This window comes from Tubulanus polymorphus, chromosome 11 (genome assembly GCF_964204645.1).
Source record: "Tubulanus polymorphus chromosome 11, tnTubPoly1.2, whole genome shotgun sequence".
Lineage (NCBI taxonomy): Eukaryota > Metazoa > Nemertea > Palaeonemertea > Tubulaniformes > Tubulanidae > Tubulanus > Tubulanus polymorphus.
In genome coordinates this window covers 6,822,190-6,837,973 of record NC_134035.1, presented here as the reverse complement: position 1 = coordinate 6,837,973, position 15,784 = coordinate 6,822,190, and the positions used below count along the sequence as shown (strand labels likewise).

The 15,784-nt window shown below is 39.3% G+C and overlaps 1 protein-coding gene across 1 annotated transcript in view; it reads right to left on the bottom strand.

Moving 5' to 3' along the window:
- Positions 1 to 14,162, bottom strand: part of LOC141912967 (beta-galactosidase-1-like protein 2) — a 146,873-nt gene extending 132,711 nt beyond the window's left edge. Inside the window, exons 1-3 of the mRNA XM_074804406.1 lie at positions 14,021 to 14,162; positions 13,376 to 13,532; positions 6 to 74 (exon numbers count right to left, since the gene is read on the bottom strand). Of these exons, the coding sequence (XP_074660507.1) occupies positions 6 to 74; positions 13,376 to 13,532; positions 14,021 to 14,162 (368 nt within the window). The remainder of the gene's footprint in view (positions 1 to 5; positions 75 to 13,375; positions 13,533 to 14,020) is intronic.
- Positions 14,163 to 15,784: the final 1,622 nt, after the last annotated feature.

The window sequence follows — 15,784 nt, the reverse complement described above, 5'->3', positions numbered from 1 at the left end:
GTAACCTTATATTGAGCCAACCCTTGAAGTTGAATTCTCCGCGCACTTCTTCATGAAGATTCCAAGCTACGTATCTGTAAAATAAAAGAATGGCCATTCAAAGCATTCAGGATCGAGGTTTATTTTCAACTTACTGAATGTTAATCGGGGTATTATTAGCAGGATCCATGTATCTTTTTTCCAAAGGGAGAGAATTTGAAACCTATGAACCCAAGAGCCCAGTAATACCAGCACTCTATGCGAGTGCGATACCTATCAATTGAGCACTCTTTATAAGCAGTGGGATGAACTAGATATCTTTTGGCGACGCCATCTTGAGTGCAGATCAAATTATAAACAACAATGATCAAACCAAAACCTAACTTATGCTGATACCGAAAACGAAGTTATAATTTGATACCACGACAGGGTTTTTGAATGATGCTGTCTGTCTAAACACCATTAACTGTTAAGCCTAAATTTACTTTTTTAGCACCTACATGAACATACCATTATCACATTCATTTTGATAGCTTTCACATACAATGTACATGCTGTTAGAGTTTAGATTTAATTCAAAATTCAATTTTGTGTTTTATAAACAATACCAGAAAACTGTTAAGGGCTCAGAGAAGCGTAACAAACTAGGGGTCTAGCTAGGGACACCATGTCAGCTTAGAATACCGTTTCAAACGCTCAACAATCGAACAATTTTATATTTTACCATACACAACCAATGACCTTGAAACTTACCACAATCATAGAAATACATAGTTATTCTACTATTCAACACCCCCTGGTGACTATATACAAATCCAAAGACCTTGAAATTTACCACAACTATGGGCGAACTCTTTATCAGATCGGAGAATCCGTTTGCCTCCAATCGTACTCTATTATTGGTCTGTAATGATTTGGGGTATCCTCAGTTTGGTAGCACAAAAGATGGCCCGAAGATTCCTGTGAACCCAGAAAATAACTACACACAAGATCTGTGTTAAAGACAATACCTCTTTATTCCATGACGGACACAACAAGAAAAAAGAACAATAGAACAAAAGATCCTGGGTAAACTCTTATACACAAAATCCCCTGAAAGTTCATTGTTCATTTGCGCAATTCCATTTCACAGTCATATATACACATATGTACAAGTAGCAGTGGGGACGATTTGTGTCAGCACTAAAATCCAAACCACTTAAGTTAGAAAATTATTCTGGTGCCCCAGCGTAGTCCAGCAGATGGATTTGATGGTCCATTGGTCGAGTCGGTCATCCTGGTTGGTAATTGATGCACACCTGTCGAGCAATTGACCTGAAAAATTAAAGGACAGCCAGCAGAAAATGAAACGAAAACAAAAGAGCTGAGCTCTAGTTGATTCCCTACAGGGTCGTATGGGATGTGGTTAGATTATGCAAGATATCGCGCAATAAGGAAAACTACTTGAAGTGCCAAATTGAGTTGAGGCTACTTATAACATGCTCATCACCTGACGGATAATGTCGGCCTCCACAATTCTAAGCCCTACCAATGTATAGTGGACCCCATGGTACATACGGTCTGTTAGGTCGGGATGCTCCAGGTGGATGAACCCCGCCCGCTCTGCTGCTACGTTTACCTGGTGTGAACATCGAACTGCATCAGGGTTTTCGTGAATACACGGGCGTATTGGGACCTCCAGGTGGAGAAGTTTGCACCCGGGATAACGTTTGGATAAGAGTCCATACGCCTCAACCATGGCCTTTTCCGCTTCCGCGAAACCTTGTTTGTGGTTAGTACCATGGTTAACCACTACTGCTTGGCAGGGGACCACACATCCTTTTAACATTACCAGCAGCTGTTCTAAAGTCTCACCAGAGTTAGCGATCGGGAAAAGTTGGGGCGAAACTTTGGTTCGCGAGAACAAAGAGTCTGAAACGAGTAGGATTCGGGGGCTACATTTGGATCTCAACTTTCCTTGTACTCCACGCCAATGTTCCTCAATGTCTCGAACTTTCACTCCAGCAGCCTCGTCCATGGCTCGGATTTCTTCAACCGCTGCAGTCATGCGGTCTTCAGCAGCAGACTTCTTCCTGGCTCTCAAGAGAAAACAGCTCAATCGCAGATATTGCAGTGCCAGTAACCTCTGGGCCAGGTGGCACAAAGAAGGCATTGCATTGATCCACGAGTTCCACTGTTTTCAGACGTGACACATTCTTTCCATAGAGGATGAAGTCAACCAGATATTTTGCCATCTGGGTGACCAAATCTCTCCTGTCATGTACCCCCCACGATGGGCAAAACGGTCATATGTATCCCCTGTCGTCTCTGGGCCAAGTCCAACTTCTCCCTTACTGTCTCATTGGCTGACTCTAATTGAGATACGAGTTTATTGGCAAGCTCAGCAGAAGACAATCTCGGTGCTGGTGCACCAATCATCACATCCAACGGGATGCTCATCTCTTCACCAAAAGTCAGGAAGAATGGAGTCTCAGCGGGTGACTCCTGTATAGCAGAGCGGTAAGCCATTAAACAAGCCGGCAAGTGTTCATCCCAGTCAGAGCCTTTCTCATCAACAGCAGCAGACAGCATGGACTTTTGATGTAAAATAGCAATTTCCAGGTCAGACCGTTGAGCCTTAGCAATTGCATCCCGTGAAATGGAGATTTGTTGCATCACATTTCTCGATGATTGGATCTCGACTCTTCTTCACATCAGTGGGGCCACATGTTGGACAGATACCATGCTTGCGTTTAGGTTGCCGAGACAGACCATCCGCATTTCCATTAAGTTTTCCTTGTCTGTGTTGGATTTTGAAGTCATATTCTGCCAGTCGTTTATTCCATCGAGCGATTTGACCTTCCTGTTCCTTGAAATTACGTAACCATTTTAACGCCACATGGTCTGTTCTCAAGAGAACTTTCTTGCCAAGCAGATAGTGCCAAGTGTTGAATCATGTCAACTAGTGCCAGCATTTCCCTGCGAGTAGCGCAGTAATTCTCCCCACCTTTCAAAGAACGAAACGCATAAGCGATTACCTGCTCAATACCATCCTTATCCGCTTGAGAGAGAACACCACCTATCGCAAAATCACTCGCGTCCGTGTCAAGGATGAAAGAACTTGCCGTCTCCCTGAAATCCGGAAAACTGAGGACGGGCGGATTCATCAGACTTTGTTTCAAACTGTCGAAGGCCATCTGATGCTCAGTGGTCCAGTTATAAGTGACACCTTTCTTCATAAGTTGGTACAGTGGCACCACGATATTAGAATACCCTTTGATGAATTTTGAGTAGTATGAAACTAATCCGATGAAGCTGCGGAGCTCAGTTAAATTACAAGGTTTCGGCCAATCGCTGACACGACCACATTTCTGCGGATCTGTCTGGAGTCCATTTTCGCAGACGACATGGCCCAGGAATGCAACTTGTCATTGAAATAAATGGCACTTACGTGGCTTCAACTTCAAGTTTGCAGCAAGGAAACAGGCAAACACTTCTTTCAGACGTCCCAGGTGACTTTCCAGGTCGGGACTGAAAACAATAATGTCATCGGGATACAGTAAACGTGTTTTTCAAGCAACCTTGTCTAGAACCAGCGACATGAGCCACGAAAATGTGGCAGTAGCATTCGTAAGCCCAAATGGCATTATGTTCCAATCGAATATTCCTCGCTCCGTCACAAAGGCAGATTTTGGCTTGTCCTCTTCACGTACAGGCACCTGCCAGTACCCACTCGCCATGTCCAGTGATGAGAACCACGCAGCACCAGAGAGGGACTCAAGCGTGGCATCAACCCTTGGGAGTGGGTGGGCATCCTTGGTCGTGACATCATTTAGCTGCCTATAATCAACACATAGCCGAAGGCTACCATCCGCTTTCCTAGCCATCATGATGGGGCTTGACCAGGCTCCACTCGATTTCCGAATGAGGCCATGTTCTAAGAGCTGGTTTGTAGAGGTTTCTACAAACAACTGTCAGTGTGGCGGTACCCTACGTGGTGGTTGTTTAATCGATCGACTTGAACAGGTGTCAATGGTGTGCTCCATCATAGAAGTCTGACCGATATCAAAGTCATCTGTCGAGAATATGTTGAGGTTTTGCGAGACCGTCTCGATAAGTTCTGCCCTGGTCTTGTCGGGAATATCTAGTTCATTTACCTTTAAGGCCTCACATACATACATTAATTTTTCAGAGTCAAAACTGTTGGAACTCATTGAGTGTGTTGAACTCTCAGTGTCGCTAACCTGATTACCCTCATGTATAGAGAACTGATGGAACAGTCCAATCTGTTCGCCTCGATGGATGAGGACTGGTTCGTCACTGAAATTGGCAACTCTAACTTCGATGTGGTGTGATTGTGTGACCAAAATCTGTTAACCTCGCCGTTGACACTGCTGCACCCCTTGCATGGCTAACCATTCCTGGGGAGTCAGAGAAATATTGCTTTTTTCGCTTCACATAACCAGGGAGAAAGAGCTCTGTGCTAGCGGGGATACAGACATTTTTCCGAGCAAAAATCCTGCAACAACTACTTCTCCTCAAAGATTGTCTAAGACGAACACTCGTAGATCCAAGATGTAGCTCTCTCGTCGCATAGTAAATCTTGCACCCGTATTTACTGAAGAAGCCACTGCCGAGCAAACAATCCTGGGTTAATTTGTCTGCTATTATCATTGGCAGTTCAAAGAGCATGTCTCCTAGTTTTACTTGGACAGTGTGTCAGATACCAACACACAATAAATATTCGATAATTATAATAATAGGCCTACTAAGGGTAAACCGCAAATAATTTCACGTATTTGTTTTTGTATAATTAGTGCCTTACCGATCCTTACTACTTCAAGTGGAATACAGTATGGACATGTACAAAATACTCAAAAACCAGTGAAAAAACTGAGCGCACGATGCACAGACTAAGTTACACAAAATGTGGGTTCACTTCAACTTGTTCTAACTCAATCAAAATCGCTAAAAATCCCATTACGCTGCCACCAATGTAATGATTTGGGGTATCCTCAGTTTGGTAGGACAAGAGGGCCCGAAGATTCCTGTGAACCCACGAAATAACTACACAAAAGATCTGTGTTACAAGACAATACCTCTTTATTCCACGATGGACACAACAAGAAGGAAGAACAATAGAACTAAAGATCCTGGGTGGCACACCAGTACGGTGCGCCTACAATAATAACAATAGGATGGCTCCGGCCGTCACAGGTCACGCGACCTTTTGGAGAGTCTTAAACCTCCCTTCTGTCGAGGTGGTGTAACTCCGATTTTTGTGAAGCCAACATGGCGACCGAACATGTGATAGTGCGGTAAGAATCCTATTATTTTCTATCTATCCTCTCTATTTTCTTGTTGGAAGACATATTTGTATGTTGTTATCCAGGTTTGCATTCTATTGATCATAGACATCCGAGGCACAATAATGTATGCACCTCATCCGTCCATCGGCGACGTTTTTTCAACTTAGTCTGTAATTAAACAAATTCAATGCAATTTCATTCATTAAATAAAAAATCACGAGTCGTTGTATTCCATTTACAGATCACGTAACCTCCTAAGGGAAGGTCTAAGTTGCTTCTTTATAACATGGCAATTGGAAAAAAATAGGTTTATGTATCTAAAGGCCGAAGGTTTAAGTTTTTTTAAATAGTAGCTTCAAAAAATTAAATTAATTTTGTAGGATTAATTTATATTTACAGAGCACCTTTTGGCCAGGACAACCTTGGTTCAACAAAGCCTTAACGATTGACAGGAATGGTCAGACGATAACACTTGTCATCGAAAATGATGTCTATAATAGAATAATTCATCAAAGAGGTAAGGCATAAGCTGTGGCGGCATACTGAACCTCATTAGAATGAATGCAGAATCAATTCAGTGTCATATCTTTACTTGTGTTTAGTGTAACTTTTCATAATTAGTCGACTTAACTGTGCCACAATGAATATGGTAATTTATGTTAATTCATGACTTGCCTTTTTCAACTGATGATTTAAATATTTACATGACTTTTTAATTCATGGAGTTTTGTAATAAACTCTAAGCTTCATTATCTCGTAATACTTCCACTCAGTAGATGTTGAATTCTTGTTTATGTAATATTTTTAGATACATTTTTAGATACATGTATTCTGAAAAATCTGCTACAAAATTATGATACATTTTGTGCACAGGGTGGCACTGGTTAGCATATTTATAACAAGAAAATTAATTTTAGAAAATTATTTGACGCCTGCGAAAAAAATGTAGAATTTCTGGGCTAAGCTAATGTGGAATTGCAAATTTGAAATCGAAGTTTTAAGAAATTTGGGGAATGATGAGATTTGGCGATTGGGTAGATGATACAGGTCTTCGACTCTAGTAGTGGTTTAAATTTTCTTATTGAAAATTCTCAATAATTGATCGCAAACTTGCGACCGACTTCATTTACTTATGCCTCTAAGCTTGTCTGCAACTTCATTGCCTCCATGGTTGAAGAAAGAGCTCTTCTGATGTCTGCTTCATCATGACTTCGAGCATATCGTGTGGCCTAGCCAGCCGGCCCGGTCCCCTGGCCACGGGTTTGGCTGTCACTAGATATCCTAGAGTCTTGAGTCTGGGTGGGTTGAAGTAGACATTGTCATTTAAAATAACATGCTTATGTTGTTCTGTATGAATTACCCGTGTGTCATGTATGTTGTATTAATTTATTTTAAAATTTGTATTTATTGAATTTGGGAATTTTATCCCGGAATTTCAATGTAATAAGGATCAATAAAGAATTGAATTGTCACCTAATACACATGCCATCAGAGGACGCGGAGCTGTATATGACAGCTATGCTATTATAAATTGCTAATCTCACGAAACCTGCATACTCCTAATATCAAACATATTTTCTACTAATATCAAACATATTTTCTAAAACGTTTGAATATTGAAATTATATGTTTACGCATTTTCATATTGACCGCTTTTGTAGCCGCTGAATTAATTCACGCTGGCCCTACACACATCGTAGATAGCTTCGTCATTCCACCGGCATGCCCACGTCAGGGTCTGACTTTTATATCATACTTCCAAATCGTGTATACATCCGCGATTTAACCGAATAATCCGATTTACTTATCATTTCTATTTATGCCTGCCGCTTCTGATATAATCATACATCCTTTACTATTACAATACCTCTTCTAATGATATTCAATGCAATATAACATTTCGACGTTCAAATATAGGTCATTATATAATCACAGGAAGCCATTCTACATCTATGTCAATAATATTTTGCCAGATAGCTTGTTTGTGTACACATAGACCTGTGACGTTTTGCACATCGATTTACGGCTGTCGTTTGTAAAATGACGCTGAATGGTTAACATTGTTTAGGTTTCATAATGGTAACGTTTTATAAGGCGTCAGAAAAATCACTCTACATTGGCTATAGGCCCCTTTTCACTTTTTGAACGGTTTTGTAAGTTGTACGTGTCAAATTCCAGTTTTAAATTTATTCGCTTGATTAAATTATAGGAGAAACGCAAGATACCGATGCAGCATTTCACATTGAAAATAAAGTAGTATCAACTTTTGAAAATAAAGAAGCATCAACTTCAGGTATGTATATATGCATCATAATCGAATGTTTTCTATCTAACTGCATAATTAACATATATTTCAGGAGGCATCGTGGCCAAATTTTATATTTTAGTAGATTCATTTGGCAGTAGGCAATAAGGAAGTCAAGAAGCATTGACATTGCAACACCGCAGAAAATCAACAAAACATTATAAGGGTTTCTGCTGCCTCGGCAGAAACCCTATTGGATTCCTGCTGATTATTATTTTAACATATTTTCCACTGAGTTTTGTCACATAAAAATCATCTTCTATTAGATTCGACTACTAACATCTTTGAAACGAAATGTTAAACTCTGATAATAATATAACTGTCTCTTTCTGCGCGTAGTTTCTATGGGTGTACTGTGCTTCCTATTTTAAACTTGAAGTTATTTAAAGATCACACCGGTGGAAATAGCAATCATCAATCATTGCGCGCATACTGGCGCGAATCTGAAAGTTTGTGACTTCATTTCATAAATAAATAAAGAAGGAAGGCTCCGAGAATATCCAAATCACAGGTTACTGTGAATAACTGGGGTGCGACCATTCACAACTTAAAAATGTACTTCCTTGTTTGTGAAGTAAGTTTATTCATACTGTTATTAAAAGCAGTTACTTTTTAACAACCTATAATAGTATATTTTTGTTCGTGGATATCAAACTTCGAAAAATCAACAGTAACACTATAAGGCCTTCCCTCCTGCATAGTTTACCCTATAGGCCAAATTTGTGCTTTGGGCCAAATTCGGTTTTCTTATCTAGTCGACTTTTTATCAGAACTATAACCGAATATGCGCTTAAACTGTCACTAGGGAATGGTAAAAAAACCGTAGCTTCATTCTTCTCGATGTTATTCCCCCAAAACCTGACGCATTAGTACTTTGCCTAGTTGGCACTTTTTAAAAAAAACGGAATGTAGCGAACTGATTTCGGGTGAAATCTTTCCTTGCATCCCTGAACGACATTCTATCCAGAAAGGCAGAAACCTGTTATCGCTGCTTGCAGCTATTTTTTTTTTTTTTAATTTGCAAAGGATTTGGTTGCAAATTATCATTTAAAAACATGTGATGGTTTATTCTTCCAAAGTTATTAGACTAGGTATTTTTCAGGGTCTATTGAAAATCTAACTGATTCCAAAACTCAGAGTGTAATAGTGGATGAGGCTGGTACTGCAAGTGGAAAATGGACAAAACAGTCAACCCTTAAGTTGTTTGATTTATATCGTAAAAATATTGATAAAGTAAATGGAGGGAAGATGCATAAGTCCATGTTGTGGATGAAGATTGCATAAGAAATGCAGAATGATGATTTTGTTTTTAATGCTGCTATTAATACAGGGTATAAAAATGTAAAAGATGCAATAAATAAATCAGGTTCAGGCTATGTCAAAGATTATGTGTATGAAAATGATTTGGATGACGCTGTCGGTGTAAAATCGGCAAACATAAATCCAATTACTTTCAGTAGTAGATAGTAATCCTCTTCATGATTCATCTACTGATGATGACAGTGAATTATCACCTATTGTTAAAAAACGAAAGCATCATGAAATCTCTCCATCAGATAAATGTAGAAAGTCAAAAAAATCATCAGCTTCAACAGTAATTGAATATTTGGGGGCCATGGCAGAAAGGGCCGACACACCACGTAAAATAGACAAGGACATGACCATGCAAATGCATAATGAAACTAAGGGTCGAGGGACACCATGCCCACTTGGGAAGTGGTTTCAAATGCTCAACATTCTAACAATTTCAATATTCAACACCCCCTGGTGACCATATACAAAAACCAATGACCTTGAAACTCACCACGATCATAGAACATGTCAGCAGCTACGATTTTGTAATTGATTGTGATAACAAAATATGCCTCGTTACCAATTTAATATGAAAATACTAAGTAATTCTACTATTCAATGCCCCCTAGTGATCATATGCAAAACCCAATGACCTTGAAACTCACCACAATAGTAGAACATGTCATAAACTACAACTGTGCAATTGATCATGGTAACAAAATATGCCTAGGTACATACCTAATAAGGAAATACTAAGCTTTTCTACTATTCAACGCCCCCTGGTGACCATATAGAATAATTAACTAAAAACTGACCACAATCATAGAACCACAATCATAGACAATGTCATGAGCTACAACTTAGCAATTGATTGTGGTAACAAAATATGCTTAGGTATCAATATAATGTGGAAAAACTTTTTCCCACCTACGAATGAGCACTGATGATACCAAGATGGCCGCCAATTGCGTCATAATTGGCCGATCAAAAATACCTGGCTCAGGTATAAAACATCCCTTTCCAAAGAATACCCTTCACAAATTGCAATGAGAAATGGCAAACCAGTAGGAAGCTACAGGATTCAGAATTTGGGCCAAAATTGACATTTTTGGCCATCTCGATTCTGAGCCAGTTTTTTGGGCTGAAGATGTGTCTAGGGTAGATACATGTATAAACCAAATATCAAGATATTACCTTGAAGCGTCTTCAAAACTTCCCAAAATAACTGGATTCCATCTACAGACTGACGGGTGAACGCAATAGCCCGCTGGGACTCAAGTCCCAAGCGGGCTAAAAAGGCTTTTTAACCTTGCTATAACTCAATATTGTGCCATGCTATGTTACTGGAAGTCAGAAAGGTTTTTGCCTATTTCTATGTCTGCAACCTGGTGACCATATGCAAAACCCAATGACCCTGTAGCTCACCACAATCCTGAACTTGTCATGAGCTACAATTTTGCAATTGATTATGGTAACAAATTATGTCTAGGTACCAATATGACAATGAAATACTAAGTTATTCTACTATTCAATGCCCCCTGGTGACCATATAGAATAACTAATGACCTTGAACCTCACCAAAATCATCGACCATGTCATGAGCTACAACTTTCCAATTGATTGTGGTAACAAAATATGCTTAGGTATGAAGATGTGGTAAATTTTTTTCCACCCACGAATGAGTACTGATGACACCAAAATGGCCGCCGATTGCGTCATAATTGGTTGATCAAAAATAGCTGTCTGGAAATAAAGATCCCTTTCTATAGAATAAATATCACAAACTTCAATGAAAGATGGCAAACCAGTAGGAAGCTAGAGGACTCAGAATTCGGGCCAAAATTGATATTTTCGATCACAAAAAAAGGTCACAGGACACCTTGAGTCCGACAGACCCAATTTTTCTTATGCTGATTGGCCCTTGGGCAGTGCTTCATCTAGCCAAAAATAGAAGGGCAGTCCGCCCCACCCCCGAAAATAGCCGCCCTTGTGCCCTTCAGAAGTGTCCCATGCTCGCCCTCATCACTTGTCGTAGGTCCGCCATCCTGCCCTAGTCAGTCACGAGTAATGAGTCAGGGCTTCCAAAATAAGCCGACGCATCCGACTGTTAGTAAGTTTCCTGCGACGGCTATGAAATATCTCGTATGATATCAACAATAGTAGCTCATGTGATCAGTGGTTATATTCAAATGTACTGCAGTCAGTGTGCATCGTGTGAAAACATGCCTCAGACGCGTGGCCTAGTTTAAGTTTCCAGGAAATTGGCTGACTTCCAAACTACTGCCAATCATTCTAGCGACTGCCGTTGTAAAGCTGGTAGTGTATATTCGATGGATTGTTTCGTTTTGAACACATCGTGATGCTCTAGATCTTTTTATCTAGACTATTAGACAAATTTTATATATACAAGGTGAAAAACTTCGTCCGGTGAACCCACAGAGAGACTCTCACAGACAATTAGTTTGAGTAGCCTAATAGCAATAATGTGTTCTTAAGCTGGCTGCTTACCAATTATCAACAGTTACTTGCCAATCACTAACACTATCAATTTAAATCAATTAATTTGATATTTCTAAGATTAAAAATATGCAATTTCATGTAGGCCTATACACTATTGCTGGCTCTTTTTCGCTGTATTTGCTACTTGAGCTACTTTTTCTGCAATTTTTTGTCTGCAACTGGTTTTCCAAATCATTTTGAAAGCCCTATCTAGATTAACTTTTGTTCATTGACAGACATAGGTGTAAGGATGTACTGTGGTCAAGTGTGTCACTCATGGCAAAATCAGAGTTAAACATAGTTTCTAGTCCTCAATCGTAGTAGGGGGTACCTCGATTCTATGCAATAGGGAACATTGCAGTTTGCCCCTAAACGTGAGCGCGTTATTATGTGCCCTTGCTCCGATGGAATCACGCACAAAAATGCCCTTATTTGAAATCAGCACCCTGCCCTTTTTTAATGCTAGATGAAGCACTGCTTGGGGGATTCAAATATATACGAAAGATCAAAGTTATTGATTAAAGCTTCTTCAAAATTTCCCTCGAAAACTTCAAAATGTGTAAAAAGTGCTGATTTTGGCGAACAACAATGGCTGCCAGTCGGCCTTCTTGAATCTGAGAGGAGGGTTTGTTTTTGGGTTGAAGATGTGTCTAGGGTAGATACATGTGTAACGCAAACATAAAGACTTTACATTGCAGGGGCAGATTTAGGGGGAGCACTGGGGCATGTGCTCCACCCTAAAAATGTCAGTAAACTAGGGGTCTAGGGACACCATGCCCACTTGGGAAGTGGTTTCAAATGCTCAACAATCTAACAATTTCAATATTCAACGCCCCCTGATGACCATATACAAAAACCAATGACCTGGAAACTCACCACAACCATAGAACATGTCAGCAGCTATGATTTTGTAATTGATTGGTATAACAAAATATGCCTCGTTACCAATTTAAAATGGAAATACTAAGTTATTCTACTATTCAACGCCCCCTGGTGACCATATTCAAATCCCAATGACCTTGAAACTCACCACAATCATAGAACATGTCACGAACTATAACTTTGTAATTGATCATGGTAACAAAATATGCCTAGGTACCAATATAATAAGGAAATACTAAGTTATTCAATGCCCTGGTGACCATATAGAATAACTAATGGCCTTAAAACTTGCCACAATCATAGATGATGTCATGAGCTACAACTTTGCAATTGATTGTGGTTACAAAATATGCATTGATACGAATATAATATAGAAATACTAAGATATTGTATTATTCAACGCCCCCAGGTGGCCATATACAAAACCAATGACCTTGAAACTCACCACAATCATAGAACACGTTATGGGCTACAAGTTTCTAATTGATTGTGGTAACAAAATACGCTTAGGTATCAATATTATATGGAAAAACTTTTTCCCACCTACCAATGAGTTCTGATGACACCAAGATGGCCGCCAATTGCGTCATAATTGGCTGATCAAAAATACCTGTCTCAGGTATAAAACATCCCTTTTCAAAGAATACCCATCACAAATTGCAATGAGAAATGGTAAACCAGTAGGGAGCTACAGGGCCAAAATTGACATTTTTGAGCACTAAAAAAGGTCATAGGACGGTCATCTTGAGTCCGATCGACCCAATTTTTGTTATGCTGATGGGCCCTGGGGGGATTCACATAGATTGATCAAAGCGTCTTCAAAATTTCCCTCAAAAAGTTCAAAAATGTGTAAAAAGTGTTGATTTTGGCAAACAACAATGGCTGCCAGTCGGCCATCTTGATTCTGACAGGGCCAGTTTTTGGGCTGAAGATGTGTCTAGGGTAGATACAGGTGTAACCCAAATATCAAGACATTACATTGAAGCGTCTTCAAAACTTCCCAAAATAACTGGATTCTGTCTACGCATGGACGGACGGACGGACTAAAGTCCCAGGAGGGCTAAAAATCTTGTACATATATTGAAAGAAAAATATATCATTATTATTATTATTGTACTGCTTTACTTACGTGTCCAATGTGTTCATGCCACAGGCTTTCAGTTTTATCAGGCGATCACGCCAGTATTCCGGAGGAACCCGGAAGTAATGTATTGAACCGCCAAATATTCGAAACGGTTTCTTATTCAAAAGGAAACTTTCAGCTCCTACTCGTAAAACACTTGTCTCTGAATTAGTAAACATCGGGAGACCATTTTTGAAAGATACCAAATTCTCACGACTTCGACGATTATGACGAATTCTAGACATCGTGATAATTATAATAATTGTTGTCATAAGAAGTAAAATGAATAACACGGCATAACGAGGTAACGTTTTCATCGTTCTCATTTTAGGCATAAACATGACAACCAGTTCTCAACTCAACTGTCACTGTCGATTCTCAGAAATGAGCCAATATTCGCAAGGAAGGGCCACACCACAGTTACGCCCAACGACAGGTTTGCGTGACGCAGTCCGTCAAGTGTATTTTGAAGAATAGCCTACACCAGACGATCTACCGGCTCCCTTTGGGGACAACGGATAAGTAATAGATACGAGACTAATGTCTATTTCAACCTGACTTAAAAGCATACCGAGTGGCCTAGCTCAATCAGTTTTGGTAGTACATAGGCCTGCCTGATAAAAGTCTTCTTAGGCTTAACAAAAATGATACCTTGTTTATCCGCAGCAGCAGGGTCATTCTTGTAAAATATGATAAAATTTGTAAACAGTTCATTTCTATAGCGGCTGGGTCTGTTATGGTAAAATTGATCACAATTTTCAAATAAAGGTCCAATGGCCCTGTGGCTCACCATTAAATCATTGAGTGCATATATTGTAAAAACTATTATTCTAAATATGAATTAATTTGGATTAGAGATGTATGAGGCTGACAATATATGCGCCTGCGGATGTGTGAGTGCTGTGTAGGCTATACCATAATTGCCTATATATAGACTCGCTCAGGTGATTACTAACACACATACTGTAACCTATATTCGCACACACGCGGCTGACTGCTAACGCGCGTACATATACAAAAGTACTAGCAACGCAGTATATGTATTAGATTGACCGCAATTTCACAAGTCAGAATCCACCCATCGACAAAATGTCAAAAAATACAAACATATACAGACTTTTTTTTCTAGAAATCAAAACAAATACCCTAACCGGCTATGATTTTTTTCTTAAATATACAAATAAATACCGCTACCGACTTGGAAGACCCCTGCCATTGGTATCATCGTACTTGCTAGTTCAGATAATGAATTAAATAGCCTACTCGCTTATATTCGTGACAACGAACAAATTATAAGCAAACGTACGATACCTAGTCGAATGAAATGCTCGTAATTTTGTTTTGGGTTTCACATTAGGCTTTCCCAATGGGCTTTACCAATTACATCAGAAACGCCGAAATTCCCGGAATTTCCCGTATATCCCACAAACAGCCAATCACATTCATTGTAGTTCAGGTTACAAGGTCAACTCAAATAAATAGAAGCGAGGAAATTTAGGGGGTTTATAAAGTGAGGGCCTGTAGGTCGAGAAGTACATTGAGATCAGTCGAACTTAAAATGGCGACACTTTCAGGAAGGATTGAACTTTTATAAATTTCAATTCCAAGCATGCAAATTGTCATATGTAAAAACGTGCCATTACTTAGTGCTAAAAAGCGGGGCTTTTGCGTGTTTTTCAAGAATAAGTCCCCTAAACATAACTCGATCACTATGAAATTTTTGTGGGCTCGAGAACTCATTAAGCCAAACCATGACACAAAAAATCAACACTATTGTTTGTGCCTTGTTGACACACCGGTACTCTATTCATTTTCAATGAAAACTGCTTCATCAGACCATTTACATAGGCAAACCTACGGTTTGTCAAAAAGTAATAGGCCTATAGGCCCCGCTCTCTGTGGTAAACATAACACATCAGCATGCAGTCTGGTACTTGTAGTTGGCCTATAGGATAGATTAGTCTGAATACCAGTCATTGTTACGGTTCCCTACAACGTCTGTTGCTAAAATATCATATAGAGGTTAAATCCTGTAAATTGCAATGCAACAACTGATTTTGGTGTCAAATCATACCTTTGTACTAAAATAAATTAATCAGTTACCTCGTTGACTTTGAAAACGTTTTTTCTAATAATATTTTTGATTATTTAAATCGCGAACCGGAGAATTTATTGATTTGATTTGAATTGAATTGATTGCCACAATCGGGATTTCCAATACGGACTAAATTAATAAAATGTGAAAATTCAATGTCTCTAAAATTTCTCTAAATGTTAATTTTTGTTGATAAAACGCATAGGCCTAAATTTTGATCAATTTTAACCTTAAGAATTTGAAACAAGAATAAAACCCGCATTGGCATCAATGTCAGTCCAAAAGCCGCCATATTTGTTATGTTGCTTCACTTCAACTAT